Source organism: Mirounga angustirostris, unplaced genomic scaffold (assembly GCF_029215605.1).
Source record: "Mirounga angustirostris isolate CCGP_5_RB_7025 unplaced genomic scaffold, mMirAng1.0.hap1 SCAF_2, whole genome shotgun sequence".
Classification (NCBI taxonomy): domain Eukaryota; kingdom Metazoa; phylum Chordata; class Mammalia; order Carnivora; family Phocidae; genus Mirounga; species Mirounga angustirostris.
In genome coordinates this window covers 56499792-56525550 of record NW_026991710.1, presented here as the reverse complement: position 1 = coordinate 56525550, position 25759 = coordinate 56499792, and the positions used below count along the sequence as shown (strand labels likewise).

The 25759-nt window shown below is 35.1% G+C and overlaps 1 protein-coding gene across 2 annotated transcripts in view; it reads right to left on the bottom strand.

Moving 5' to 3' along the window:
* Positions 1–25759, bottom strand: part of DCK (deoxycytidine kinase) — a 61331-nt gene that overhangs the window by 11379 nt on the left and 24193 nt on the right. The window contains exons 4-7 of one of the 2 annotated variants that reach the window (XR_010409415.1): positions 25360–25507; positions 23374–23489; positions 22494–22584; positions 19986–20098 (exon numbers count right to left, since the gene is read on the bottom strand). Coding sequence is in view for 1 of the 2 variants with exons in the window: in XM_045881043.3 (XP_045736999.1) it covers positions 20072–20098; positions 22494–22584; positions 23374–23489; positions 25360–25507 (382 nt within the window). In the remaining variant the exon portion in view is untranslated. Of the gene's footprint in view, positions 1–19900; positions 20099–22493; positions 22585–23373; positions 23490–25359; positions 25508–25759 lie in introns of those variants that run through there. The other variant, XM_045881043.3, reaches the window with a different exon arrangement.

Below are 25759 nucleotides of genomic sequence, written 5' to 3'. Positions count from 1 at the left end.
GATAGGTTAGTCAGATAACTCCTGTTTAATAAGATGATACTCGAGCAGAGACCTGAGGATGTGCTGGAGAGAGCCATGAACAGATCTGAAGGGAAAGCATCCCAAGCAAAGGCGAGTAGCAAGGGCAAAGTGTCTAGGTTAAGAATGTGCTTGACATATTCAAGGAATAACTGAGGTTAGTCTGCTGTGAATGAGCAAGGAGGAAAGTAGTAAGAAGTGAAGGTGGAGATCATGAAGTGGTAAGGTCTTTGTTCTTGCCCCTGATTGAAATGAGAGGCAAAAGATGGGATTACCCTTCCTTTACCCCACTGAAGAAGTCAGTCCTTTATTTCTATCTGGGATTGAGAGGAAGGAAGGAAAGGAATACATTCATTATAGGAATCACAATGCCAATGAGGAACAGACTAGTCCTGATGAACAACAGACTGCTTTGAAGTCTACTTCAAGATCATAACATGTGGCTCTTGCCATTTTTTATCTGAAAACATTGTTAATAGCAGGGTGACATTCATGATTTCCTTCAGTCTAAATGCAGTAACCTTCTATTTTCCCATCAGGTGAAATAGAAATGCTAGTCTAAATTCAGCCTAATCATGGTGCTAATTAAATAGCACAAATGTGAAGAGCATCTCTGAGCTAGAGATCCCCAATTTCTGCTTCTGAATTGAGCTTTGTTATATGTCCTCCAGGTTCAGGTTAATCCTCATCCTGTGGTGAGCAAACTTTAAGGAAAGGCACGGCACCATACCAGGACTGGAACTTAGAACAAACAACTACCAAGCACTGGCCAGGCAAATGTGCCACATGCAGTAACCTCACCTTTCTAGTTGCTGTATTTTTAGTAGTCACTTCTGAGAAACTCATTTTCCCACACTGAAGCTATTAGAACAATTTTCCAACAGAACTTGCACAAAATTTCACCAGCTAATTTGTTTAAATCTCATAGACCCTTCCTTCCTTTTTTCCTTCCTCTCTCCCTCCCTCCCTTCCTTCCCCTCCCCCCTCCCTCCCTCTCTCCCTTCATTTCCCTTAATAATCATAGTTATATCCTGGGCCTAAATGGTCTCCTTTAGATATGAAGTCTCTCACTGCTTTAGTGAAAGAAAGACTTTGTACTGTGTTTAATTTTAATGGTAAATTAGGTACAAAGGAACATCTGTTTTGAGCAATAATAAGATTGTATTGCAGATCAAGTCCTCCTGGTGAATTCTCTTTCTAGTGAAATACTTTTGTGGTCATTGCTACAAAACAGATGAATATTTTGTCCTTCAAAATGGATGCCAGGCAAGGAGCTACATGGGAATTCCTCCTGCTTCAAGTCACAGCCTACCACACCTGGTCCTTACATTGCCAGATTCACTGGGATATGAAGGTTCTCATTTACTGTTAATCGCTATGGAGAAAAAGACAATGTAACAAATTTAAAATGTGATGATGCCACAAAACACTTTTAAATTCCACCTAGTTCTTCAGGTAATTAATTTCTATTCTATACTGTCATCTAATTAGAGGCAAGCAAATCTCTCTTATAGTACCTTTCCTGGATTTTTTTAGGAAGCTTCATCTACGAAGTATTTGTTGAGCATTATTATGTGCCAGGTATTGTTCTAGGTGCTGGAGATACAGCAGTAAACAAAAAAAGTCAAAAATCCCTGCTATTCTTTCCAGTGGAGGGAAACATATATTATAAAATTAAATAAGTGAAATGCTTAAAAATGCTTATTTGTGATAAATGCTATGGAGAAAAATAAGCCAGGAAAGGAGAATAAGAAGGACTGTGGGTAGGGAAGGCACGATTTTAAATAGGTGGTCAGGGAAGGTTTCACTGAAAAGACTCACTTGAACAAACTGGAGAGATCCAAACCTATAAAATACCCTTTTAGGAAGCATTTAGACTTCATGTCATTTCTTCTCTAAAGACATATTCTCTGTGGTGGTTTTAAGGAAACATATTTCATAGCCTTGTGGATCACTTTGCACAAATTCAAATGTTAACTCAAAGATGACCACTCTCACCATTATTATCTAACATTGTTCTGGAGGAGCCAGTAGGCAATGAAATCGGTCAACAGAAATTAGGTATAAAAATAGCAAATGAAGAGGTAAACATCACAATTTGTAGATTATCTTTAACAATTACTTTAACATAAAGGCACGGTGGTGGGGAACCAATTACGACTAAAAGAGAATTCAGCAATGTGAACAGTTACAAAATATGCAGACATGAACTGCCTTCATATCCATTCATACACACAACAACCAGTTTAAAAAGATAAAGGAAGATAAAACCCCATTTACAATAACAACAAAAGATGGCAAAATACTTAGGAATAAATTTGACAAAAAATGTTCAAGAACTATGAAGGAAATTTTGAAATACCACTAAGGAGTACAAACCACCACCTTGAATACACGAAAATGAATATCAAGTTCAAGAAAGCCAAGTCTCACAAACTTAAATATACAGATTCAATAGAATCCCAGTGAAAATACCATCAGAATTTTTGTTGGAAAAATAGCTAAGTGCATTTAAAATGCACATGGAAAAAGGAAAAAGCCACAAGCCTTTAGATATACATTTATATCTAAAAATATAAAATTAATAATAAAAGGGGAACAAGTCTACTATATTTATTTTTATTTTGAAACTTCACCAATTAAAATAGTGTGGTGCCACTGAATGAGTGACCCATGAATTAAACAGAATAGAAGATCTAGAAATAGATATAAATATAATAGGGAATTTAGGATAAAGGTGGCATTGCGCATCACTGGGAGAAAAGATGGATTATTAAGTAAAAAGTTTAGGAACAATTAGGTTCCTAGGTTTAGGAACAACTAGGTTATAGTCATCTATTCAAAAAAAAATGTATGTCATATCCTTTATATCAAAATAAGTTTGGTACATAAAAGTTCTAAACTTTAAAAAAAAAAGCTCTAGAAACAAGAAAGAATTTTTTAATAGAGTAGGTAGAGTCCTCCTAGGTATAACACAAAACCTGGAAATCATTAAAAAATGATAAATTCAAATACATAAAAATTTTAATTTCTGCAAGACAAAAACACTACAAGCAAAATTAAAAAGCACACACACACACAACAGATTTTCAACATGGATAAAAAGTAACAAACATTGCTGGTGGAAGTATAAAATGATCCCAGCTCTATTGAGAGCAATTTGGTACTATTAAATTATATATATATATTAAGCCCTTCTAGGTGCCCTCCCGGACAGATGAGCCCTCCCTGACATAAAATTTAATAGCACCAAATTGCTCTCAATAGAGCTGGTATGTCAGGGATACGTCAGGGAGGGCTCATCTGTCAGGGAGGACACCTAGAAGGACTCAGAAGTCCTTCTAGGATTTTATCCCATATATTTGATACATATGAGAAAAGACAACTCCAAAGATATTTATGCAGCATTACTTAAAATATCAAAACATTGGAACAACTGGGATACATCCATATAATGCAATTATATGAAAACTTTGAAGAGTAAGGCAAATCTATATGACTGATATGGAAGGATCTCCATTCTCTGCAGAAGCAGAGACCAAAAACCCAATGGATTAAGTGTGAGACAGAAAAGGTATGGATGTATGCTTCCAGCTTTTTTGTTCCTGAAGAGTTATAAATATGAGAGGGCATGTAGAGATGGAGAACGGACCTGGATGAGGTCCAAGACTGGGGGCCCTTTCAAAGTATGAGTGGGAACTTTTTAGGTCCAGGAACACAAAGAAAAGGACTCAGAGATAAGTTATTCTTAATGTGGACCCCACACTGATCCTTTGCCTGAGGACAGTAACCATCTTACCAGCCTGAAGAGTCTTAAAATGTCCCTTGAAGAGAAAGTGGGACTTAATGTGGTGATGTTAGACATCCTACGTAGAGATGGATACCTAAGGGAAAATTCTGTCCCCTGACCAATGTAGAACTGAGGGGAACAAGTTGGAAATTTCTGTTTTTAAGAAGAAATTGATACCCCATGGCTATTATATATGTCATCCCAAGGAATTTGAATGTACTCCAATTCCCGAACTTTGTATCAATCATTCCCAGTCATGACGTCTTCTATGCAAAGCACTGTTAAAAACAGCTGTCCTGACAAAACTCATTTATGGTGATGGAAGTCAGAATAGTGTTATCTTTAGGGGTAGGTAATGTCAGGGAGGGCCCATCTGAGAGCCTTCCGTAGTACGGAAAATATTCTCTATTTTGATGATTGGTGGGGTTAGTTGCATATATACGTACTTTAAAATGTTTGTTTAAAACTTATAGGCTTACATATATAAACTGTACCCCAATTTTTAAAAACTAGGCTGAGATCTCCTTTTATTAAACCATAACCTACTTGGACATGGGTTATCCACATTCCTCTTTCTCTCCCATAAAGAATAAAACTCATCTATTCAGCAAAATTCCAATGCCAGGTAGTACAAATGCAAAGTCACAAGGAAAACAGAAACACAAATATATTTAGCTGACGGAGAGATAAAAAAAAAAGTAAATAGTGACTGTGGCTTCATCAAACATTTACAGAACAGTACAGGGCAGAACAAAGTAGCTGATAATCAAGATATATGTTAGGATTATAGTTGCTCTAGGGCAATTTATTTTCAAATTTGTAATTGGTTTTAAAGTTTTCATTTAAATCTAACATTTTGTTAAGAGATTATGATAAAATTTTGGTTAATTGTGGGTTTAGAAAACTATAATCTTTTTAACTATTTTAAAAAATGCTGTTTGAAATTTTTAAAAAATACTTTCCTTTCTGAGAGTTTGCATTTGCATTGCCCTACTGCCCAGGACAAACACTCTAAAGTTTAATTCTTTTTCACACTGAATTTTCTTCTCTGCATGTATAAAATACTTCTCCATTTCGGAAGGTGTTGTGATTTGCTTTATTTCTGGGTCTCTGCTTGTTTCAATCAAAAATACAATACTCCCCACTACCCTATTCTCATTCCCCTTACTTCTCAACAGAAGTAAATTTTGGTGGAAGGGTAAAGAGCAAAGTAAAGTCATAGGCCAAGGGTGGCCAAAGTCAATAACCTCCAGGGCAAACCCACCAAACTCCCTCCTACCAGAAGCCACAATCTGAGGGGTGTGGGATAAGCAAAGTCACTGCAAAACAAACTGCTATAAGTTGGAGGACTGCTGTCGGAAGGAACTGCATCAGATTCACCCAACAGCATCATATTGTCCCATCAGCAATAGTATCTTTTATAAGGATCCTATGAATTCTGAGCTCATAGCAATAGGAGGCCAGGAAATAACCAGATATCAAAAAGAAAAAAGAACTTGATAATATTTTTTTAAAAGATTTTATTTATTTATTTGATAGAGAGAGACACAGTGAGAAAGGGAACACAAGTGGGGGAGTGGGAGAGGGAGAAGCAGGCTTCCCATGGAGCAGGGAGCCCGACGCGGGGCTCAATCCCAGGACCCTGGGACCCTGACCTGAGCCGAAGGCAGATGCTTAACGACTGAGCCACCCAGGCGTCCCAACTTGATAATATCAATAGCAATTATTCCCAACTTTATTTTTCTCTTTTTGGAAAAAAAGACGACAAGGAAAATACAGAATTTATTGTAGCCTGCTAAAATACATCTACCTGAAATTGTTTCTATTATTTATGAATCAAAAACTCCTGATCAGTATTTATATTTTCCTCATCTAATAATTTTTGTAAAGACTTTACACCTTTGAATTCTCCAGAATAAGACAGGTGTGCTATTATGGAAAGGGAATTGAACGTGGCTCTAGAATACCTAATTTGAAAATTATGGCTTTGCCACTTAGTAGATATAAAATGGGAGAGAATACCTAGCTTCACAAGGCAGTCATAAGGAGTAAAAAAGTTTTCTGGCCTGGAACAACTTATACAAATGTAAGGTATGAGAGAGGCAGCATTACCAAGTGGAAAGAACAGAGGCTCAGATCTAAAGAGATCCTGGTTCAAATCTCAGCAGTATCACTTTGACCATGTTAAGTTCTCTGAACTCAAATGCCCCATCTGGATTGTTGCAAGGATTAAATATTAATTTATAGAAAAGCCCAATCACTTAACAGACATCCAATAAATGATAGCTATTATTTTGAGGTTTTCTCCCTTTCCTTTAGTCATTTTCATTGATTTATTCAACAAATATTTATTAATAGGCACTATGTGAGGGTATAATCATGAATAAGACCTATATGACTCCTGTCTTCATGGAATTGTCATCTAGTAGTGGGCACAAACTGAAAATTACAACATAATTGTATATGTATTGTTAATAGGGAAAGTATAGAGTCTTAAATGGACCCAGAGGAGAGACACTTAATCCAGACTCGGGTTGGTACTACAGAGGCTTCTTGGAGAAAGTAACATTGAGCTAAAAACTTAGGAATAGGAATTAGCAAATGAAGAAGAGGGAGTACGGGAAATTTTCTAGACAAAGACACATGCAAAGACCCAGAAGCAAGAAATACCATGTTTGTCAAAAAATACCTCAAAATATCTACCAACATGTATTCTCTGTTCTTGAATTAGAACATAAATACTTTCATATAAATTTTTCTGTCCTTTCCTTGTCCACTGACATCATGTCTTTCAGCCTTTCATCTGATAAACATCCACTGCAGACCACCAAAGAAAACTTATTTTCATCTTCAGCCAAAATCCTACCATAACCAATCACCATTATCAAGCATAAATTCCTGATTATGTGGCTCAATAATTTACAACTTATATCCTTATTCCAATTTACTGATACTATAAACATAGCATCAGACTGGATGATGATAAATACACACCACTCTCCACAAGTTTAACAGTCCAATTAGAAAAATAAAACATATAATAGGTTATGCAATAAAATAGTACGTGATTAAATATTAACCACAATTGGACCATGAATGTAATAGATTTTGGTTGGGCAATAAATGTAATAAAAATTAAACAAGGATAGATCATGATGAAAATCTTATAAATGCCACTGCAGTTTGGGAATATTTTCTTCACATCATTCAGTGAGTGCCATGGGCTTATTACATACAGATACTGATGAGTTTATTTGTTTAGTCTTTCAACAAATATCTGAGGGTCTACTATTATATGCATACAACAGATACAAAGGCAAAATGAAGGCCCTACCCATACAGATTATAAATTATTGTTGGCAGAGGAGGCAATAAACAAAACAAAAAATAAAGTGAACACTTTACATATATATCTAATCTTTGAAACAACTCCATGAAATAGGATTTATCATCCTCCTTTTACAAAAGAGACATGGGATGTCAAATAATTTGTCCAAGGTCAGTCAGCAAGTAGCACAGCCAAAATTTTAACCTATATCTAACAGACTCTAAAGCCCATGTCCAATGTGAGCCATCCCATTCCACTGCTGAAACTTTGCATTTCCCTGAACCCCAGAGGTTGCTGGAGGCTTCTCTGGCACATGGTTGGGTCCTGAAATGGTGTCCCCAGTTTTTAGCCAAATGATTCTCAATACTCTTTCTTCCCACCAAACTAGGTTGTGAGCTATTTCTTACTCCTGCAGTGTTCTTCCTCCTATCTGCATTGCTTTTAATTGTGATTTTGGTTTCCACTTCAAAATATATCCATGGGTTCCATTCTATGCAATTCTCTTCTCTGCTCTTAACATCTTCAACAAATTCTCCATTCATTTTCCTCATTCACCCAAAATAGCTGCTAAGTAGCACTCTACTCCCCTTCAAAGGAATGGCACTAAAGCAATGTGGCAACTGTGATTATGTTGGAAGGACTATTGTATTTGGATTTATACATATTAACAATAGCTCTACCATGATACAGTTAAGTGCCTGGCCCTTTTCTACATTATCTCATTTCATCTTGTCTTTTCTTTTTTTTGGTCAGAGAGAGAGAGAGCACAAGCAGGGGGAGAGTGGCAGGCAGAACAGGCAGAGGGAGAAGCAGGCTCCCCACTGAGCAGGGAGCCTGATGCGGGACTCGATCCCAGGACCCCGGGATCATGACCTGAGCTGAAGGCAGACATTTAACTGACTGAGCCACCCAGGCATCCCACATTTCATCTTTTCAGTAACACTATAAGTTATTCAAAATTGTTCCTGTTTTACAGATGAGGAATTGAGGTTCAGAGAGGCTAGTTACTTGCTCAAGGCCAGGGTATAGTAAATTCAGGTCTTCCTATATGGTTCCTCTATACCATGCTGTGTTCCACTTAAAACTACAGAAGTCAGAGAAATGTGCATTCGAAAGGACCCCCTAATATCTTTTATAAGATCCCTTCTGGTGCAGACATCATGTAGGCATCCTTTCTACAGAACACTTTCTAGTCATCTAGTCTCCTGAAATCCTGGCTTTGTCACATGCAAATTGGGACCTCTGTGAGCCTCAGAAACACTCATCTACCTCATCTATAAAAGCGAATACTACCATTTACCTCACAGTTATTGTGAAGATTTAATGACAAAGTATGTAAAGGTCCTTGGCAAACAATAAAGCAATTTACAAATGCTCCCTGAACTTCCTTTACAAGTAAGTTAAACCTGTAGAAAAATTTTATCTTTGAATTTAAGTCATTGTAAATTGATTCTCCTTTATATGTCACTGATTTCATAATGACAGATTTAAATAGAGCAATATATCCACAGCTTTTCCTACCAGGCACAATTGTTTTACTTTACCACTAAGACTAAGCTTGCAATACAAGCGTTCCTCAAACTCTTTTGGAAATTGAGGAAAATAATCAATTTTGAAACAGCTATGAGAAAGTGAATTTCATCTTAAATGTGCAGTTATGTAAAATAATTAAAATAGCTTGCAATAGGACTACCTTTAAATCAATTTTAAGTTTTATTAAAAGTTGTGCATATATTAAAAATGCCAATATAACTATAGTAGAAAATACTTACTAAGCACTTACTTAACCATTTAATAAAATTATTCAGCTACAGGAAAATGATAATTTAACAATTAAAGAAAAGTTTAACAGTTAAAGGAAAGTTAGTGTCAAAGCTATAAAATAATATAGACAAAAGAAAAACTACATAGCATATGTAACCTGACTTTTAATAGAGCTTTTGGTAAATTACTAAACCCAACAGGAACGTTTCAAAACACTTCATAGAAACTATAGATAAAATAGGTTAAATTTTGTTATCTATAAAATGCCGACATGTATGCTCATTTAAAATAGATCCATGGGTATAATATTACGTCCCTTTATCCATGTAAATGGAAAACCAATTATCTCTATCTTCTATTTATTTAGCTTTCAAATTCATCTTAGTACATTAATCTTAAAGTCTGTCATTTCCAGGATTGTTTCTGTGCTTCTTTCCTTGGCATTCATATTGTTTCCCTTTCTTTTCCAAGGATTTTATTCTAAAAAGCCATAAAAATGTGTGGGCAAATATGTATTTGTGTGTGTGCATGCATGCACAGTATTTGCATCTTTTTCTAAATTAATATTTCTTTTGATAATGAATATAAATCAAATCAGGACAGAAGGTTCATCCCTTCCTCACCCCCCATTAAGGCAAAAAGGTGGAAATACATCATGTCTTTTGTACTGCATAAGCCCATCTCACTAAATGAAAACACTTAGCATTTTACTTACAGCCAATGTCCTTCAAATTGCTTGTGGTGATATGTTTTTTCAGCAATGACGCCTGGAAAATCAAAGAAATTCAGTTTTCCACCTTCTAGGCTTCTTATATCTCTGAATGATGCAGGCTCAAGAGTTGCCAAATGAGATGGGCAAAGGCAGCCAAATAGGTCTTCCTAGCCAATCTAAAAATAGCAGGTGGTGGTGGGCAGATATACCATTTCTCCCTTGCTCTTTTTCTTTTTTTCCCTAAGAGCTAGGTACCATAAACATGGCTTATTCAATAATAAAACAGTACAAAAAATATCATATTCTCTCTTGTCCTAAGATCTAAACATGTGGTCAGTTAGGAAAGTTTTTACATTTTGCTAAGAAAGATGTGAAAGTCAGGGCAAAGTTATATTCTGTATTTCTTACAGGAAGGTTTGCATATTGAATTTCCATTTGTTCTGAAAGGAAATCTCACCATAACTTCTGGAATCAAGAATTGCCTTTGCCTTTCTTCTTTCTTGGAGCATCTTGAATAATAACTATTAACATTTGTATGTTTTGTAATTTAAGAAGTCTTTTCACTGATTTTGTTATTGGCTCCTTACAACAAGCTTGTGACTTGGAAAGGTTCTAGCATTACAATTTGACAAAGGAGAAAACTGAGCCTCACAGCTCCTTATTTAATTTTTCAAAATTATTATCACTTGTGCTCACTTCAGCAGCACATATACAAAATTATCATCACTTACAAAAGAAATCAAATAAGGAGCTATCATGGGTATTTAAGTTTTGTTTGTTTGAAGGTAGAAGCAAATAGCTCAGAAGGAAATACTCATGTGCAAATTGGTTATCTACCTCTCAATGGTAGGATTACAGATATTTTTTTTCTTATATTTTCTGTACATTTCAAATCTCATATAAGCAAGAAATTATAGGCTTAACTGCATTTTCAAAAATAACTTAGACATAAAAAATTTTTTACAACATACTTTAAGGGACACAAAATTGAATCAATAGTGTCATCTCAATTTGGTAAGAAAGAAAAATGTTTCTTTGTAGATGCAAGTATCTAAAGCTGGAAGGTAGGGATGCCTGAGTGGCTCAGGCGGTTGGGCATCTGCCTTCGGCTCAGGTCATGATCCCAGGGTCCTAGGATCAAGCCCCACATTGGGCTCCCTGCTCAGCGGGGAGCCTGCTTCTCCCTCTCCCTCTGCTGCTTCCCCTGCTTGTAGGCTCTCTGTCTGTCAAATAAATAAATCTTTAAAAAAAATAAAGCTGGAAGGTAACAGTTTGATAGGACAGTGTTACTTCTGAATGATGAGATCCAAGAGTTATCTTCTTACTTGAAACTGCAATCTGCAAATTATTTCAATGAGCATACTGTATTTTTTTTTAAAGATTTATTTATTTTTTGACAGAGAGGGTAAGAGAGCACAAGTAGGGAGCAGCACAGGGAGAGGGAGAAGCAGGCTGCCCGCCAAGCAGGGAGCCTGATGCGGGGCTTGATCCCAGGGTCCTGGGATCATGACCTGAGCTGAAGGCAGACGCTTAACCATCCGAGCCACCCAGGCGCCCCAAGCATATTGTACTTTTATAAAGAGAATTGTTCTAAACGCTTTATATATACTACACATTAAAATTACCAATTATCTTTATAGGTGTATACTATTACTTGTGTCCCTCTTACAGATAAGGAAATTAAAATACATTACTTGCCTAAGGTTATAATGGCTTGCCCAAAACTAGACAGTAAGTGGCAGGTCAGGATTTGGAGACAGCACTCTGTCTTTGGAGGCTGTATTCTTTTTTTTTTTTTTAAGATTTTATTTATTTATTTGACAGAGAGAATGAGAGAGCACAAGCAGGAGGAGCAGTCGAGGCAGAGGGAGAAGCAGGCTCCCAGGGAGCCCGATGCAAGACTCAGTCCCAGGACCCTGGGATCATGACCTAAGCTGAAGGAAGACACTTAACCGACTGAGCCACCCACGCACCCCTGGAGCCTGTATTGTTAACCAATACTGACTCTGTGATGTTAAAAATATTATAAATAAATTCTTACTTAATAATGACTGTTGGTATGTACCAGAAGTAAACAGAACAGAACACAATGTTTTGGTGTATTTTTTAAAAATTATACCAGAACCTTCTATACTTAGGAGTGCCTTCGAAGTAACCATACCAAGAGGTTATATATTCAGTTTAGAGCCTGCCATTATTCAAAACATTTGAATTAGCAAAAAACGTATGAATTTCGTTCACATATATTTCATAAGCTTAACAAGAGATCTAACGTCTTACTATTACCTTATTTTATGGCCCAAAGCAGCTTTTTTCCAGTTTTGCTATGCATTTTATTCACTGAACGGTAACTAAATGATTTATGGTCATCAAACAAACACATTATATCCAGTCACAAAAAAAGAACCTGAATCATATTTTTGAAATATCTGACTCAGATTCTAAACTCAGATCTAAGAGTGTTTTGAATAACGACAGAATCTTTGAATAAACATATAGTCTCTGAAGGTAACTATTCTGAAGAGGACAATATTCAATTGTCTGTTTAAGGTCAGTCTGTTAAGTTAGTTACCATACTTAACAGATTTATTTCATTAATTAACCCAGCAACAAGTTCATGTCAACCATCAGCAAAATAATAACTTATGCCCATACTGGCTATTCTGTTCCCAAGCCAGATTTGATAGCTAGTATTCTAAGCATTGTATAACATAACAAAATAGCATTTCTGTGCCAAGTGGAGCATACATTGTTTTATAACATTAGCCAATTCCCTAATTTACTCTTTTAACATAAAGTGATTCTACTCTAGCTGACCGTAACAGCAAGGACAAAATGGCAGTTTTAAGAGATGCTTTACCTTTGAATGAACCTTACTAGTTTTAAACACGCAATGATGGTAAAAAAGTGCCTACATACACATATAGATATATTCAATATCCCCAAACACCAGCATCACCACCAACATTTTGAAGTGATGCCAATTAACATTAAGAGGTCAGCGCCTGGGTGGCTCAGTTGGTTAAGCGACTGCCTTTGGCTCAGGTCATGATCCTGGAGTCCCAGGATCGAGTCCCACATTTCGGCTCAGGTCATGATCCTGGAGTCCCAGGATCGAGTCCCACATTGGGCTCCCGGCTCAGCGGGGAGTCTGCTTCTCCCTCTGACCCTCCCCCCTCTCGTGCTCTCTCATTCTCTCTCTCTCTCAAATAAATAAAATCTTAAAAAAAAAAAAAAGCATTAAGAGGTGATATGTCTCAGGCACCTGGGTGGCTCGGTTAAGCAACCAACTCCTGATTTCAGCTCAGGTCATGATCCCAAGGTTGTGAGATCCAGCCTGCATCAGGCTCTGTACTCAATGTGGAGTCTGATGGAAATTCTCTCTCTCTCTGCCCTTCCTCCGCTGCATGCGTACAATGTGCTCTCTCTCTCAAATAAATAAAAAATATTTTAAAAAAAAGGTAATACATCTCAGAAGCAGGTCAATCAAAGATCAGGTTTTGACTACCTCTGTTACCCAATCACTTTCTTGGCTTTAGCTTTGTTAAGTAAATCTTTCTCCCTGTTAAAATAATCATGTCTGAGCTCCATGTAGTTCCATAGGATAGTAAAAATAAATGTAAGTTTCTTCGTATACATAATTGCTAAGTAAATGGTAAACAGTTTGGCAAGACAGCCCTTAATATAAAGTCTAATGAGTAAACATTAGAAAATTAAATTCCCTGTCAACCTGTTAAGAATAATTATCTAACCAAGTACTATCCCATAAAAAAAAAAATTGGTATTCCTCAATTGAATACTTAGAGAAGCAGCAGGTAGTTGTATGGCGGACTTCCTTATAGTAAAATAATTCTATAAGGCCTTTTGATTGCCTATATTTAATCCAGAAGCACATTTCTTCCACCCAACATCTGAACACAGAAAATATCAATTAAATATTTATTAATCAATTAATGCTTTTGCTCTGGCAATAAAAAAGACCTCTCATCAACTCCTATCTTTTTCCAAGGACTCACCATCAAAATAAGTCTGCTTGGATTATAGCCAGAGAGAGGAAAGAATCAAGTATATAATGACCTCATGTGGCAAATGACTATAACTACGGGTTTAACTATAAAATAATCATGGGCTTTATTAACTACTTTTGAAATCAAATTTTTATTTTTAAATTGCTATTAGAAACAGGCATTAAATACTGCCCAGAATTAAGGAAGAAAATAAAAATGACCTTAGATACAAAGAGCAGAGGTTAAAAGAAAAAAAAAAAAAAAGCAGAGGTAAAAATAGAGTCACTATTGACTAAATAAAATGAACCTACATGCTAGAGTCAAATATTTGGGTTCTTGTTTCAGATTTGTTAAATTTTTGTGGGATCTTGAGAAATCCCTTAGGCTCTCACATCCGTGAAATGGTGATAAATTCTGTCTCCTACAGACTTGTGAGGCTAGAAGACGGTTATATGAAAGGATTTTATAATAATATTATATGGTACTTTTATCCTACTTATGGTACTTACTAGTCTACATATAAAACATTTTTGAGCTCATCATAAAAACCAAACCAAAAACCAAAGTACTGTTACCTAGTTTGACTTCTAATTGTCACCTTTTATTCTGGTGCAGTGGACACTGATTAGTATAGTACTTTTCATATACTAGGCATAGAACTAAAACTAAATAAATTCAAAGGATAGCCATATTGCTATTAAACTTCCTTGAGGATGGTCTTGATTCTTTAAAAAAAAAAAAAAAAAAACTTCAATATTTATCAATTTAAAATCTGCCAAAGCAGAACTTGGGTGTTAATTTTTTGTGAAATCCCTGAACCATTTCTTCATTGATATATTCTGAGAACATCAATATTGTATTAAGAATTTATAACTCATGGCATCTGAGTGGCTCAGTTGGTTAAGTGTCCAACTCTTGATCTCAGCTCAGGTCTTGATCTCAGGGTTATGAATTTCAAGCCCCGCAGTGGGCTCTAACACTGGGTGTGGAGCCCACTTAAGTCAATAAACATACAATTATAGAGCCGTAGCCACAATAATCTAAAAAATGGTGGGGGTAAAACTTATTCAATACTTAAAATACCAGGCAAGGGAGTAGGTAAAACTTATTCAAATTCCACACCTATCCCTCACTTACTGTCTTTATTCCTAAAAGCACAGTCACTAAGTAAAAAGTTTTTAAATGAAAACTTTTCTCATTAATTTTAATAGGACACATTATATCATATACCAAGAATACATGATATTATATACCAAGATTACATGATATTAAATACCAAGATACCAAAAAAGCATCAACTGAATAATAAGAACAAATTTACAAGCAATAAACAATATGGATTTATGTAAAATATATTGTAAAAAAGGTTTATTATACTTGCCCAGATGGAAAACTTGATAGTGGATGGTGGTTAGTGGAGGAGAGGAATAAAGAAATCATTCTTTGGAAGATAAATTCTGCTTTCTGTACCATGTCTTCCCACTAATTTTCCACCCTTTTGAGGACTAATGATTCAAACTGCACTTAAAATTAACTTATAACACAACAACAACAACAACAACCCTTTAGGGAACTTCAAAACACATGGAAATGCCATCTGCACATAACAAACTAGAGTTCTAGAAGATGAAACCTCTTTATTCCTCTCATTTGACATGCTTATGCAAAGCAAAATAACCTGATGCATAATTCATGTTTTCAAAATAACCTCTGTATAGAAAGTGTTAGGTAAACTACTATGTTTTTGTTTGAGATGGTAATAGCTTAAATATTGATTTTTATTGCATACTTGTTCAGTGTATTTTGGTGTAGAGAAAGTCTTTGTACCCAAAGAGCAAAAAGGGTGATTGTCTGTAAAGTAATAGAACTTTCCAAGACATATTATGGCAAAAAGTTATTAACTGAACAGTTCTTATGGGGGAAGACTGGATTTGGCATTACTAATCTCAGGACTAACATACTTTATAATTAATGACATTGTAAGGAACTATATAGAATAAGGAAAAAAATTAATTCAACTAACTGAAGATGAGAAAAAATTTCATCATACAAATAAATACTTAAAAAAAAAAAAAAAAACCTTACTAGGAGAGCCTCAAAAAGCCTCCAAAGTATTACTAAACCTAAGTAGCTCAGGCCTCTAGGAAACACAAAATTATCCATCTTCAAGACTTAATATAAAGCTAATCAAGACAGTATGGCAAAAGAATAGACAAAGAGATCAATGTACACATAGTCAAGTGACCTTCAATAAAGGAGCAAAGACAGTAGAGTAAGCAAAGATTATCTTTCCAACAAATGGTGCTGGAACAACCGGACATCTACAAACAAAAAAAGGAATCCAGACGTTGACTCTACACCCTTCACAAAAATTAACTCAAAATGTCCTAGAAGGTAACACAGGAGAAACCCTAGATGACCTTGGGTATGGCAATGACTTTTTAGAAACAACACAAGTTATAGGACAAAAAAAACCAAAACAACAACAAAAAAGAAACAACATAAGATATAATCCGTAAGAGAAATAATTAATAAGCTGGACTTCATTAAAATTAAAATTTCTGCTCTGTGAAAAACAATGTCAAGAGGGTAAGATAAACCACGGACTGGGAGAAAGTATTTGCAAATGACACATCTGATAAAGGACTGTTATTTAAAGTATACAAAGAACTCTTAAAACTCAATAAGAAAATGAACCCAATTAAAAATGGGCAAAAGATCTTAAAAGACACCTCAGCAAAGATATACAGATGGCAAATAAACATATGAAAAGATGGTTAATATCATGTCATTAGGAAATTGCAAATTAAAACGAGATACAACCATATACCTATTAGCATGGCCAAAATCCAAACCACTGACAACACCAAGTACTGGCAACGTTGTGAGGCAACAGGAACTCACATTCATTACTAGTAAGATAGCAAAATTATACAACCATTCTGGGAGACAGTTACGAAGTTTCTTAAAAACCTAAACACACTCTTACCATACAATCCAGCAACTGCACTCCTTGATATTCACCCAAGTGACCTGAAAACTTTTGTCCACACAAAAATCTACACAGATGTTTATAGCAGCTTTATTCATAACTGCCAAAACTTGGAAGCAACCAAGATGTCCTTCAGCAGGGGAGTGGATAACGATGGTACATGGAGACAATGGATTATTCAGTGCTTAAAAAAAAAAAAAGAACAAGCTATCAAGCCATGAAAAGAAGCCATGGAGGAAACTAAATGCAAATTACTAAGTGGAAGCCAATTTGAAAAGGCTACATACTGAATGCTTCCAACTAAATGACTTTCTGCAAAAGGCAAAACTATGCAGACAATAAAAAGATTAGTGGTAGCCAGAGGTTGGGTGGGGGTGATAAACAGAGCACAGAGGAATTGGGGGCCATAAAACTATTTTGTATGATACTACAGTGGTGGATATATGTGATTATTCATTTGTCAAAACTCACAAATGCACAACACTGAATAAACCTAATGTAAACTATGGACTTTGCGTGATAATGTGTCGATGTCCGTTCATTGATTTAAAACAAGTGTACCACTCTGGTGGGGGATATTGATAGTGGAAAAGGCTGTACAAATATGGGAGAAAAGAGTATATGGGAACTGTACTTCCTACTTAATTTTGCTGTGAACCTTAAACTGCTCTAAAAAATAGTCTATTTTAAAAAGTTAAAAAAGAGAGAGAGACTGATAAAATCCAAATAAGGTCTGTAATCTGGCTTAGCATTTCTGGAGGTAATAAAATTTACATCTCTCCATAAAAAAATACTTTGGGACTCTATGTCCTTTAAAATATGACAGGCCTAATTTCTAGGGGGTTCAGTATACCGTGCTCAAAGTTTCAGACATAGAAGATGAAAATATTCTGATGAGGGAATGCACAATTAAAATTACCTTCTTAAAAGAGTCAACTATAAAAATTAGTACATATAGTCTGATGTAAGATGATCTAGTATGGGAAATAGGATCCAAAGAGATAATTCAGGGGCGCCTGGGTGGCTCAGTTGGTTAAGCGACTGCCTTCGGCTCAGGTCATGATCCTGGGGTCCCGGGATCGAGTCCCGCATCGGGCTCCCTGCTCGGCAGGGAGTCTGCTTCTCCCTCTGACCCTCCTCCCTCTCACGCTCTCTGTCTCTCATTGTCTCTCTCGCAAATAAATAAAATCTTAAAAAAAAAAAAAAAGATAATTCAGACCTCTAGGCTCAATACTCTTGTACCCACCCAATGGTACAGCTTTTGAGTCATAACAAACAAATTTTTTAAGCTTTTATTCAATTCTACAGATTTTAAAAAGACATTAAGTTAAACATTTCTAGAGGTTACTAAAAATCTCTAAATTATGTCTTCACTTAAAACAGAATCAATGTTATTTAAACCACTGTCACCTTTTTATATTCATAATTTTTTCTTCAAAAGTAGAATAAATTTTAATTTTAAAAAGATAATCATTTCACTGGTATAGCTCTATCACAGTTCATGAGATTTATATTTATTTATTAAGCTAATATTTAGTAAGCAAATTTATTTGTATCAAACACAAACAAAAAAACCCCATACAATATCATGAGATAGTTTCAATATTCATGGTGAGTGTAGAACTTGAGACAAAGTCTCCCTTTCAAAAGATCAGTGCATCTGGAACGTTTAACCTACAAAATTATCATCCTTGATTATCAAAAAACCAAAACAAAAAATGACATTTTAAAAAGGAAAACGAGTTTCAAAGTCAAAATGACTCTTCCCCTCATTTCAAAAACAGAATTTTTCGAAAATGTCAAGTAGAAAGGTTAAATACATAGAAAAAACACTACACACCTTAACTAAACAAACTTGAAAAAAACCTTTATCTACAGACCTAAAATGAATCCATGCAGATTTTTAAAAATTACAACTATTCTACCTCCTTGTCTTCTTTACTATTATATTTCCTTATATATACTTAACAAAAATGATAATGCTTTCAAGATACAGAACATATAAAACAAGATGATTTTTATCAGTAATTTAGAGGAGGAGGAAAAAACCCTAAGGTATAACCCTACAGAGAAGCAAAGCAAACTGTGAAGTGATGAGTGATCATGATGTTCTCAAAGCAGAAATGTGTGACTTTCATTTAAACTTTAAAATAGCAGGCTGCCAGGGTGCCTGGCTGGCTCAATCAGAAGAGCATGCACTCTTGATCTTGGTGTTGTGAGTTGGAGACCCATGTTGGGTATAGAGATTACTAAAAAAATAAATAAATAAAAACTTAAAAAAAGAAGAAGAAAATAGCAGGCTGCCTAATTAATCCAGAGAGCAAGAAAGTAAGGGCAGGAAGTAAGAGCTGGGATAAAAGAGACTGCACTGCTAAGAAGATAATCTATCTTGTCTTCAGCTTCTGTTTTGACTTCTCACCAAGTATAAAGGTAAAGAAAAACTACTCATTCCCTGTACAGGGTCAACAAAAAATAAAATAGAAAAACTTATCCCTTGTTATGTTCCACTAAATTTTTACCGATAAAAATAGGAAGAAATTTAGGGAAAACTATAATTTCACCTCATATGAGTTAAAGACAATCATAATTTAAACCATCTTTTAACTATAAGAGTAATATTCCATTCTAAAAGAATGGTCTGAGAGAAAGTAGGTAGCTATTTTAAGCTCCATATAAATTGAATCTTTAAACTCATTTATCTTTTAAATACAGAAACATTTTAAGTTATCATTTCCTCTTTAATCCTCTAAAATCCCATGCAAAAAGATGCAGTCTCACCCATACCACAAATGTGGAAACAAAAGCAGGAAAAAAAGATTAAATACTGATAAGTTATGCTGTTAAACAAAGTCTGACCTGCTCCTTTATTAATGAGTTATAGACACATTCATAAATATCAATGAAGTGATTAAATGCTAAACTGGTCTTATCTTCCACATAAATTAAGATGGAAGGGGAGGCACTTGATCAAAAGTATTTAAAATAAAACTTCATAATCCTTTTTTAGGGATTCCTCAAATTCCACTTTTCAGCTTGTATTAGGTACTCTAATTTACACAGGTCACATTACCATTTACATGTAATATTAAAGTTCCCAGTTAAGAAACTGGTCACCAGTGAAATAAGAAGCAAGGGGGGATGGGCAGACAACCTGCTGAGGAGAATAATAGAGGGGAAAACAGAAGGAGGCTGGGTCCTTTATGATGTAATTTAGCCAGTACTTACTCTGGAACCATCTACCTCTAGACTTTTTGTCGTGAGAGATATTTAGATGTCTTATTTTTTTAAAGCAAAAAAGAAAAGAAACTGCTCATAAACTTTTATATAGAATTCATCAAAACAATTTTTTTCTTGGAACAAAAATGGTAAAAAACCTGTGTTTCTAGAGACTTGTATCAATATTGAGCTACGAAGATACACAAAGCTGGAATCATTTGGTTGCCTGTAGTCTTCAGCAAAATCACAAAGTGCTCAAAAATTCTTTGACCTGAGGGGAGGAAATAAATATTAATGTAATTCCTTCACTAATTGGAAATGTCTAATTTTCATCTCTATTTAATAGTATAGAACAGCTGAAGACCCAAACTGTATAAGTAACTCCGTCACAAAGCCACAGCATTTATTTTCAAAAGATGTATTAGTACTTCGGTAGTAAAAGAGAAATGACTTAGGGGCGCCTGGGGCGCCTGGGTGGCTCAGTCATTAAGCGTCTGCTTTCGGCTCAGGTCATGATCCCAGGGTCCTGGGATCGAGTCCCACATTGGGCTCCCTGCTCGGTGGGAAGCCTGCTTCTCCCTCTCTCTCTGCCCCTGCTTGTGTTCCCTCTCTCGCTGTGTCTCTCTCTGTTAAATAAATAAATAAAATCTTTAAAAAAAAAAGATAAATGACCCAAAATGTCATTACAGGAGTTATTAAATTTACATCTAAGATTGATACAGTTCTATAACAGCCTTAACACAATTTCATTATCTCTTTATAATAACATAGACCACTGACGTACAGCTTTAGCACCAAAAACATAAGTAATTGTGATGATTTAAACAACTCTGAAGGTCCAGACATGTAAACTTTGTAATTTTTCTGAAGCACAAATTTGAATCATGTATACAAATCTGTGATGTTAATATGCAAGGAAACGTCATATAAGTTGTGAATGAACCTAACCAACTGACCAACATCACAATGCAAAAAGATTCTGTTCTCCATAAATTCTAGATGACACAGTACTTCTTCTGAAGAAACGAAGATTATTGCCTTGTAAAAATACCTAAAGAAATACCTAAAAAAGAAATACCGAAAAAATAACTATTGTAATAATGTTATATGGTGACAGATGGTGACTACGCTTATGGTGGTAAGCACTGCATAACATATAGAATTGTGGAATCAATATGTTGTACACCTGAAACTATCTATAACATTGTATGTCAGTTATGGATTTCAGTAAGAAAAAGAAAGCCAACTTCTAGCATTATTAATGAAAGTAAAAGTAAACAATAACATTTAAAGACTATTCTTAGTCAAAACAGAAGTGTTAGAGAAAATTAAAAGGTGGTTTTATAGATTCAACTCAGTTAAAAATGTTGGTTGGCTGTTAGTATTACAATGGCTGATTTAATTTTATTTCATTTATGTTCATAGTATTACAAATGAATTATATCCTATTTTAAAAAAATTTTTTTTAAAGTTTTATTTATTTGAGAGAGAGTGAGAGAGAGAGAGAGAGAGAGAGAGAGCGCGCATGAGCAGGGAAAGAGGAAGAAGCAGGGAAAGAGGAAGAAAGAGGAACAAGCTCCCTGCTTGACAGGGAGCCCGATGTGGGGCTCCATCCCAGGACCCTGGGATCATGACCTGAGCCGAAGGCAGAGGCTTAACTGACTGTGCCACCCAGGCGCCCCTATATCCTATATTTTTAACATCATTATAGTATGAAGACGTCATCTGAATTTTCCAGATATGCTTTACTTTATTTCTATCCTGAGAAAAACAACTATATGGTACAGAGTTTTAATAATAAATGTTGAGATTTTCAAAATTCTTGAGATATATCCGTTATGAATATCAGGTTTCTGTTACAGTAAATAGCAGGCATTTTATGAAGGAGAAAAAAAAATCAAATTTCTCTTAAAACTAAACAAACCAAAAAAATGTGGCTTCGTTTTTAGACCTTGGATCACCACTAAGTTAATTAACATGGATAACGGGATATTTATTATACAGTTCTCATTACTATTCTCTCTCAAGTGTACATCAATAGGTTTTCTCCCAGTCCCTTTATCAGTACAGGCACCATTCACTAATAGAATGTAATCAGCTCCCAAATACATAGATGATAGATTAACTCTGATTAGGACAATGACTCAATGATCAGGCAATGCCAATTCTTCATTGACAAGGTCCCACATAAAACTCGAAACTAAAAATCCTCTAATCTCAAGACTTTAGCTAATATAAAAATGGATGAAATCTTTATCCTACAACTTCAAATATCTTCCATACTGAATTTAGTTGATAAAGATGAATTTAATTTCACAAGTAGTTTATTATTCAAATACCTAAAGATTGGTGATAGAGGGAAGAGGGGAAGAATAGGGAACAAAGCAGAGAAGGGGGTGAGTAAGAACTTTTGTTAATGTGATTATCCCTATATTATAGATAAAGGGACTAAAGGATAAAAGAACCTCCTCATTTTAGGTAAGGCCACAAAGCTAGAATTTAAAAAGGATTATTATCTGAGGTCTAAACCCCTCTAAAACTCTTAACTATTTCTTACTGTAATTTTATGTATTCTTTTCTGTTAGAAAATTGTTTTCTCACAAGTTACAACACTTTTCTAGATAAGACAAAACAAATATTAGTGTATAGTCTTTGTATAAATCTACCTTTTCAATCAGACCGTCGTGTTTGTCTTTAAAGTCTTCATTAATATCCAGTGTTAAAATAGGGATTTCTTGTAGAAAATCAAAGTTGGTTCTATTTTAAAAAAAGAGAGAGATGGAAAAAAAAATTTAGAAAAAGCAATAAATAAAAGACAAACACTAAAAACTCACTCTTATACTATCTCTGGAAAATTAAAATGTTGTCAATCATTTTACATTAAATTTATCCAGCAAGTACTTTATCTGGAAGCCCCTTCTTTCTCCCCTAGACTTACTACTATATAATAATGCTAATATCTAAAAATCTCAAGTATAAAATATATAAAGTTAGGCATTAAGACATGTAATTCTTCTCAAAAACCAAAAACTTCCCCTAAAGTAAGGAATGTTTGCATTTTGAAGATGAGAAAACTAAAGCTCAGGAAGGTCACTCTGAGGCTCAGGGGATGCATGCCTAAGGTTACACACTAACAAACCTGGATTTGACCCAAGATCTGACTAATGACAACAAAGTCCATGCTCTTAATAACTGTGCTATACTACCTCCCAAGCCTTGATCTAAAAAATAAATCTGAAGTATCTTATCTTAAATTCTCTCTGAAAGTGAGTACCTAATATATCTGCACACAGATATATTTCCTACTTCATCACTTAAATTCCATATATCATGCTGTCAATACCTCTGGAGGAGATCAGATATAAAAATTTTAAGAAAATAGGATCTCATTACAATAAAAAGAGGCGAAATTCACACCTAATTCTGGGAGATCCTATAATACTAGTTCAAAATAAAAATGGCTGAAATGAAAATCTGTACATGTTTAGATTAAAATTTGATAAAGGTCTTTAAAATAAATAGTAAATAAGAATAAGGAAGTCTTACTTCAGTGTTCTATGCAGTAGCCAGCTCTCATGCTTATAGTGAAGCTTCTCTAAATATTCAAGAGGAATGCCTTGTTCTTCATTTCTTCCTCGTAAATATATTCTATTCAAGCATTTCTAAAAGCAAACAATAAGAAAGGGGTTGGGGGCAAGGAACAATTATTCTTGTCTGAGGCCATTAAATTTTTCTTCTCTAGTATCTCTTTAGTTATGCTAGCCAAAATCTCCATTTATTCCTTCTAGAAAGTTGAAATAGTTCATTTTTCCCTCCTTGTGCTTTTCAACCATTTGGTATCTCTAAACCAAGTAGTACTTTCAGTCTATAAACGTATGGGATCCATACTTGAAAAATACTGTATAAAATAAGTTCAGTAAAAAGTTCAATATACAAATTGTGCTGCAAAATTTATTATAAATCCTCTTTTCAAATACTTAAATGATCCTGCAATCAAAAGATATTATAAATAATATTGAAAAATCAAAGTTTTGTGTTTAAAGACTTTAAGATATTGGCTATATTTTCTAGCAAAATGAAATTATTAGTATTCTTTATGTTCTACATTTGCATTTACTATTTTCTTCATTAAAAACAAAAAATTCTTTTCAAAAAATAAAAGAGTGAATTTCAAAATTATTGTTAAATTCTGGCTTCCTTGATATTAAAAAGAAGAACAAAATCATCACTTGGAATCCGAAACCTAGTTTCTTTGAAAATTCAGCTTCAATAACAACACAGTATTCTTTCAGGCTAGAGGTCATGACATTTATATTCATCAGAGCCTACTTTGCGGCTTAGGGAAGACACAGGAATAAAAAACATAGAAAAACTGGAATGTAAGCACGAAAACCAGAAATTTGTTAATAAAGTAAGCTCTTATTTAGGTTAGCTTTATGAAAGGAATCCACTTCCTGGGTTCATTACATAATTTCATATATAAACAAGAATGGGGGTGCCTGGGTGGCTCAGCTCATTAAGCATCTGCCTTTAGCTCAGGTCATGATCCCAGGGTTCCTAGGATGGAGCCCCACATCGGGTTCCCTGCTCAGCAGGGCAACTGCTTCTCCCTCTCTTCCCTGCTCGTGCTCTCTCTTGCTATCTCTGTCTCTCTCTCTGAAATAAATAAATAAAATCTTAAAAAAAAAAAAAAAAAAAAAGAATGGCTATGTTATAACCTATCACGAAAGGCACATTTTCAAGTAAGCTCCCTTAACTGAAAATGGTAAGGGTCCTCTAAGTCTCTTCTCAACTGAAGCTGCTATCCAGTCCGACCCATGAACAAACATAAAAGATTTCTTGAAAATGGACTTTCATCAACTTTGCGATTCATTCACAAATATTTGCTGAGTTCCTACTATGTACGTAGGCCCTGTTCTAGGCAATGGAAATTCAACAGTAATTAAAATACCCGGTCTCAGACCAAGAAGCCTATATTCTAGGAGTTGCTTGAGCAAATTTTTTAATCTAGTTGTGATAGATAAGAGACCTTGCAGAAGTTGGGAAGAAATAATGAAGAACAAAACTGAGGAAGCACAGAGAAGGGCCTAACAGAGCAACTTGCCAAATCTGGGTTTCTTCTTTGCTGGGAAAAGAGAATACTTCTGTCTATACAGTTTGAGTTTCTAATTTGGATGTGGGGAGTAGAGAGTAGGGAGTGGAGTTAAACTAAATTGCCTTCACTGAATACCACTAAAAGGACTTCTAAATATTACTTTAAATTGTCAATGGAGCAAGCAAATTTTTTTAAAACACTTTTTTTTTGAAGATTTTATTTATTTTAGAGAGTGAGAAAAGAGAGAGCATGCATGGGGGAGGGGCAAAAGGAGAGGGAGAAACAGACTCCCCACTGAGCAGGGAGCCCGACTGAGTAGGGAGCCTGACTCGGGGCTCAATCCTGGGATTCTGGAATCATGACCTGAACCAAAGATAGACATTTAACTGATTGAGCTACCCAGGTGCCTTAGCAAGCAAATTTTTATTGAGTCTCACCTCTGGAGTGGCTCGAAGATAAATGATTCCATCCAGTTCAAGGCTTTGGCCAAACTGTTGATTCATCCAGTCATGCCAGTCTTGATAAATTGTCCACTCTGTTTCATTCATGCAGTCAGATTCATACAAATTAGATGCAAAGACATACCTGAAAGAGAGTCTACATCAAAACATAATTCCTTTCCAAAAAACACAAAGAAATAGAAAAGAGAAAATAAATCTACTAAATGGACATGGAACATTCTCCTAAAATCCATGGCAGATAATGCCTTAGCAGAAAAAATCAACAGAATACCTCCAACTACAAGAAATATGTTCTTGGCCAGCAGTTCTCAAAAATGTAGTGTAAGGACCCCTGCTAGTCCCCAAGATCTTTCCAAGGGTTCCATGAGAGGCCAGA